General features: G+C 45.0%; 1 protein-coding gene across 1 annotated transcript; it reads right to left on the bottom strand.

Annotated features, from left to right (window-relative positions):
* On the bottom strand, nt 1–6,444 carry LOC128302095 (breast cancer type 2 susceptibility protein homolog). Its single transcript, XM_053038821.1, has 7 exons — nt 5,817–6,444; nt 4,794–5,752; nt 4,419–4,694; nt 3,231–4,331; nt 2,260–3,182; nt 1,195–2,191; nt 1–1,133 (listed from the first exon to the last, which is right to left on the bottom strand). The coding sequence occupies exons 1-7, from the start codon at nt 6,442–6,444 to the stop codon at nt 84–86; spliced, it is 5,934 nt and encodes a 1,977-aa protein (XP_052894781.1). The 3' UTR covers nt 1–83.

Here is a 6,444-nt window from a genome sequence, read left to right as displayed (position 1 = left end):
AACATCTATTTCCCATAAAACGAACACTGCATAACATCCGATCCTAATCAAACAGCGAAAAGTGTATCATCGAATATAAACAGTCAATTCATACGATCTCCCGTCTCCCGTTCTTCCAGCCGGGCCGGTGTTTTGAATCCCCTACGAAGATTCGGATTCCGCCCTATCACTATTGGCGACATCTTCGGTGGACTGGCGTAAATCGATGCTAGCGTTTCGATTTTCTGTTTCGTGGCGCTGTTCCCACCTAGCGGCGTTGAATGTTGCAGCCGGCTCACAGACCGCTGAAGGTATGGCGTTCCGATGCTACCGGTGCTCGAGTTCATCAGCAGCTCACCAACACGTTCCTGGCAGCGTTGGAAAAACTGGTCCTGCTCGATCGCGTCTAACTGCAGCTGGAATCGATCTCTTTCACCGCGCAGTAGCTCTTCGCGTGGATTTTCCGTAAAGGTCGTGAACTCGGTAGCAAACGATTGGGGTATGCCTGGCGTTTGACGACTGAATGTACGCCACTGTAGGTTGGCTATGCAAAGGATCTTACGCTCCCGGATCACATCGTCATAAGCATACTCAGTCAGCCCGTGCCAGAAATTGATGCACAACAAATCCATTGCCGTATCGGCGAGATAGATGGATTGAAACTTTTTCGATTCGGCCGTCCCTACGAGTACAACCACACCGATCGTATCAAACTCCCCGAACGAGGGACGAAAGTTAATGACATCAATCGTACCGATGGGAGTAATGGTACGAATCAAAGGCCCCTGATGCACAGATGGAAGTTCGTGTCCTGCTACCCGTGAAACTTCTCTGTACGCACTGGTCTTATGAGCTGTCAGCTGTACATCGTTATTCTTTGTCCCATGAGCTGTCAAATGACTGAACTCAATTAAGCTCTGCTCCTGCAGCACACGGCGTACCTCGTCAATGGGGCGCCAAATCGAGAGTAGAAACGATCGTTCCGGTCGGAAGCGATCCATCAGCCGAACTTTAAGTAGAGCCGTAACCGTTGGACGACCAACACTCTTCTCAAGCTGAGCCTTCACGCGCCGATTAATTTCATCCTGCAGCTCTTGCTGTTTCCGCTGCTGGAACTGTTCTATCACAAGTTGATGGGAGTGTGTAAGTTCGATCTGAAATAACAAACAAGCATACTTTTATTGTCACATTGGACGGATTCAACAGTTGGCTTACATCGAGAAACGAAACATCGAGCCCATTTTCAAGATACTCTTGTAGTTCGACCGTTGTTGTACTCTCCGTCACACGGATGTTTCTGTTCAAGCTTACAGCCGCCCGTTCCCGTTCAATTTCTTCCTGCACACGGTTGTACAGTTTGTGCAAATTTTCCAACAGGTTCGCATCGTTCCTTCTGCTGTGCCTTTGCTGCATGCGCTCCGATCGTAGAACCGATCCTTGCGCATCATTCGAAGACTTTTCTACGTACATCAGTGGATACACTCTAACGACGATCGCCCGAACACGAGCGATCAAACCACCCCGTTCGTGAATGGTGTTGCACTCGATCGGGAACGGTACTGGACGTCGGAAGTAACCCAACTTCACAGACCATTGGGCTCGTCTCGTGCAATTAGTGCAGATTTTCAACCGCACATCCGGCGGTACTTCCAACGGCGAACAACCATCCTTGTGGTTTAACAGTTCCGCACCCTGGATCATTAATTTGGTACCGATCGCAACTTTACCACAGCGTACGGCCTCCACTAGTGGGGCATCAATCTCGGTACGCACACTGTACCATCCGTCGGAGAGTTCCAGTTCCGTTCCGGCAGGTCCAACATTATGAAAAACGTTTGAAACGAACAGCACCATTCGACGGCTTGGAATATCATCTTTTTCGAGCATCTTCCTCAAAGCTGGTCGACGTGCGGAATCGATTTCTACATAATAGCGATACTGCAACTGGTGGAACACATTTTCCGGCGAAAGGACACCCTGGAAGTAGGTGCTAAAATTACGCTCCAAAGCACTCAGTTTCGTCACAATCCAGCGCCATCCATTTTCGACCCATCCTTTCGGCACGAGTCGAGGATCAATGCCAGGCGAGGCAAGCAGTGAATGCTTGAACTCTTCCACTCCTAGCGTTGAATTGACATCTATCAGTAAGTAACCTTCTTTTCCATCCGTTCCAATAGGAATGCCAATTGCATTGCTATTACTAAAGGTTTCCCTACAAAATGGAAGATTTGTATATTGTTAGTATCTTTTTTTAGGTACATTATGCTCACATCTACTTACCCATAATAATTTGCCACATTGAAACGAAACTGCATAACATTTTCCTGAGTCACATTCATCGCAAGAGTGGACACTTGTGCTAACTGTGGACCGTTTCCTTCTACGTACTCCTTCAATCCAACACGCTTCGGTTGTAGTTTTTTACTACAAAAATCGAACAATCGTGGTCTGCATGCAACTTCCGGTTTGTTTTCGATGTACAGCAGCTGCTTTTGTAAAGCTTCCCTTCGTTGCTGTTGTACTGCTACTGGTGGCCTTAGGAAAGTTGGGGCAAGATTTACATTCGATTCATCCGACGCAGGAAGGTTCGGCAGGATCTCCGTAAAACTATCATCCCAATCGGAACCGGTCAACTTGGCAGGAGGTTTGATTGGTATCGTGTTGGTACATTGCTCAAACTTAGAAAGCAGCTTATTTTGCTTCCTTCCGACCGTTTGCTGGACAGCAAATAGTTCCTGAAATTCGTTATCATCGAGTTGTGCAAAAAAATCATCCACATCTTGTGCGGATGTCGATTCACCCGTGGACTTCCCGGATACTTCGGAGGATTCCGCTTTTTTCGTGACTATAATCGGTGCTGCTGGTGTGCTAGTTTGGAATGCCGGCTGAAGATGATTTATGCGTTGTTTCTTCATTGGAGTTAATATCGCTTCATCTTTCGAAAGTGACAGCTTTCGCTTACGATAGTTTTCATCTTGATCGCTTGCGGCTTCCAAATGCTTTGCTTCGACAGCACAAACATCCATCGCGTGAGGAGTTATCCCAGCTTTATCTTTCTCCTCATCCTCCAATTCTTTCCATAGTTGTTTCGCCTTTTCAAGAGCATCTGATGATACCGCTATGGCAGCCCCACTTGCACGATTGAACAAAGGAAACGAATGCATTCCATCAGATCTTGAAGCGTCGTGGGCAAATACATTTTTCTCGGCAAAATTTACCATAACGTTTTCGAGAGTTTGTTGATTCGTTACCGTAGAATTGGTACTTGATATTCGTTCTGAGATTTCATTGGGGATCATCTCACTTTCATCTTCAATAAACCTTTTCTTTGCATTTTCTAATGCTTTCAGCGACACGAAAATGGTACCACCGCTTGCCGTATCACAGCCACCGGTGAAAGCTGGAACATTACTGGTAATGTTTTCTTTATCGAGCATTGCATCTGTCTCGTCTTGGTCAAACGCTTTTTGTGCCTTTTCGAGGGCTTTCTTGGAGACAGCAATTGAGCTACCACCCGCTGTGCTGAAACCTTCACCGAAACCCGTTCGTTTCGTTACATCGTCCTTACGCTCTGTAACAGAATGAACATCTTCCAATTCGACGAATGTTTTATGTGCTTTTTCGAGTGCAGTTTTGGATACAGCAATCTTGCTACCACCAGCAGTACTAATACCTCCATTGAAAGATGCCTCATTATGCGGTAAGTTCTCTTTGCCCACACTTGAGTCATATTGCTCAAATAATTGTTTCGCCGTTTCTAGAGCAGCTTTGCTGACTGTTATGGAAGTTCCACCAGCTGTACTAAACGCTCCAAAAGTGGACCTAATATTTTCATCGTGGATCTTTCTTTGGGATTGTATAGCTTCATCATCTGCTTTCAATTTGCCTGGTATACTATCGATATTGCCACCTGCCACATTAACATCTCCTTCGTTGTCTACCTCAATTGGCTCATTCTCATCAAAAGTATCGCGTGCCTTTGCAAGAGCTTTTTTCGAGACGGCAATCATATTGCCACTAGCTGTACTAAAACCTCCGTCAAAAACGGATGGTCCAATCGATTCAATCGTTGGCACATTTCCGAAGCTTTTAGCTTCTTCTTCGGCAAACATTGCCTGGGCACTTTGTAAGGCCTTATCCGATACAGATATCTTACTTCCACCGGCAGTACTGAAAAAACATCCGTGAGCTAGAGCTACGTTTGGGGTTGTGGTTTCATCCTCCGTTTTCGATTCATCCTCATCAAACGTTTTCTGTGCCATTTCGAGAGCTTTCTTCGAGACATATATTGAATTACCGCTAGCAGTACTGAACCCTCCGGAAAAACCAGTTCGACTAGGCTCGTTAAATATCTGTTGATGTTCCTTTTCCATTGAAAGGGCGTCCTTCGACACATCGATCGATTTGCCACAATGATAATTATTAGCTGTATTAATAACAGCTTCTGAAGGTGGACCAGCTTCCACTGATTGCTTTTCCTGTTGAAGCTTTGCTTCTTCTTCTGCGAACATTTTCTGAGCATTTTCCAGAGCTTTTTTCGATATGACAATCATATTTCCACCAGCCGTACAAAATCCTCCACTGAAGGGTTTATTCGTGGGTAATGCACGATTTTCGTCTATGAATGTTTTCATTGACGTTTTAGTGCTGACGGGTTCTTGGAAATTGTATGAACTTTTAAGATCATTCGTTTCCAAACATTCCGCTTCTACAAACTGATTGCAAGAGGAATCTTCAGCAGGCATAAGACGCGCCTCTTTCAAATTCAATTGCGCTGTAGGTAAAGCAATCTCATTAGCGTTTGATGATGTCACACTCTGGTGTGCCAAGTGTATTTGATCATGTTTATGCCCAGCCTCTACTTCAGCAAACATAGCCTGAGCTTTCAGCAATACTTCATCAGAGTCATCTATCGCAGTACCATCAATGACTTTGTTGAAATTGTGCAGGGAATTAACTAACACAGCAGCTTCCGGACTGATTTCTCTTTCAACAGAATATGTTCCAGCATCTGAATGCGTTCTTATAGGATCCTTCTGCTGTTTGTCCATCGAATGATGAGCTAACATGAACAGTTCTTCATCATCTTCCAGCAGTTGCTCCATGGTGATTGGTTCTTCAGCAGAGCCCGCGTTTAGCTCTTCTGCTGCGTGTAAACTTTTCTCGTCCATATCGCTCAAAGAGGCAAAATTTAAATGAATAGTCTTGGGAGAACATGTTCTATCCGATGGTAACGAAATAGGAGAAGCAAATCCGAAAAATGATAGCTCTCGATCGAGCGAAGTCGATTTGTTTTCCTTTCGGTTTCTTCGTTCCCCGCATTCTTCGTCCTGGCTCGTACCTGCTTGTGAAAAGAATGCGGAAAGTTGTGTCAAATTTGCTTGAATAAGGACACTTTCGTTCAGAACCATCCCATCCATCGAAACGTCACCGTCGCTATTATCGGCTGTGTTGTGTACGGTGGATGTTTCAGACTCATCGTCACTCAACGGTTGGCCTTCCTTGGACGAATCATCCGTGTCGTAGCTTAACCGTCGTGCCAGCAATTGCTCTTTCGTTTTTTGCTTCCTTCGCCCGTACTGTCGACAACTCAGTTCGCGTTTTACGGGCTTTGGTGGACTTGCGATTAAATCACGCAACTGAATTAATCTTCTTCGCAAATTTTCCGATTCGATCATGGAAAAATCTACCTCCAACGAACACTGTTCGCCTTCATCAAGCGTAAAATCATCCAATATTGTTTGTACTATGGTACGGGTACCTGTTGCTGTATCTACAAAAACGGAAGAATATTAAAACACGGGATGAGATTATAGAATAACAAGCATGAAAAATACCTTTCTGAACGGTTGAAGGATCTTGATCATTGAAAATTAGCTTTGTTGGGGTTTTATTTGCACCACAATTCGATGCTTTACCGTTGACCGGCTTTGGTTGCGGATTCACTGACGCCGACCCAGTCAACAGTTCAGCTGCCTCGAATATGTCGATCATTTGAGTGTCGATCTCCATCTGGGTGAAACTATAATTATGCGGTTTTGTGGCTTCTTGCGGGTTTACATTGTCACTTTTACAAATGGATCGAGTTCGTCTGGCTAGTTCACCCACTGTTAAGAACGCTTCGCTGGAAGATGCAATGAATTCACGTGATGGAATTCGGCCCTGTAACTGTATGGAGGTAGCTTTTTCCAACAGTATAGCCGACGCCAATGGGTTTGCTTGAACCGTCTCTACTTCATCGACATTTTCATTGTAGTAAAACGTGGACAGTTTACGCTTGCATGTATCACTTTCAGTCACATCCATATTCACTCTAGTAGACAACTCTGCAAGTTGTTCACACGATGATTCTTCGATAAAACTTTCACAACCCACTGTTTCTTTGGAGCGTTTAAACAATGGGCCTAACTTGCGACGGAATTTCTTGCGCTTTACTGCAACAGGACTGGCCGGCACTTCTTCCAT

The sequence above is a fragment of the Anopheles moucheti genome, chromosome 3, assembly GCF_943734755.1.
Source record: "Anopheles moucheti chromosome 3, idAnoMoucSN_F20_07, whole genome shotgun sequence".
NCBI lineage: Eukaryota > Metazoa > Arthropoda > Insecta > Diptera > Culicidae > Anopheles > Anopheles moucheti.
Note: the sequence above shows the minus strand (reverse complement) of the source record. Positions and strands in the feature narration are given on the sequence as shown.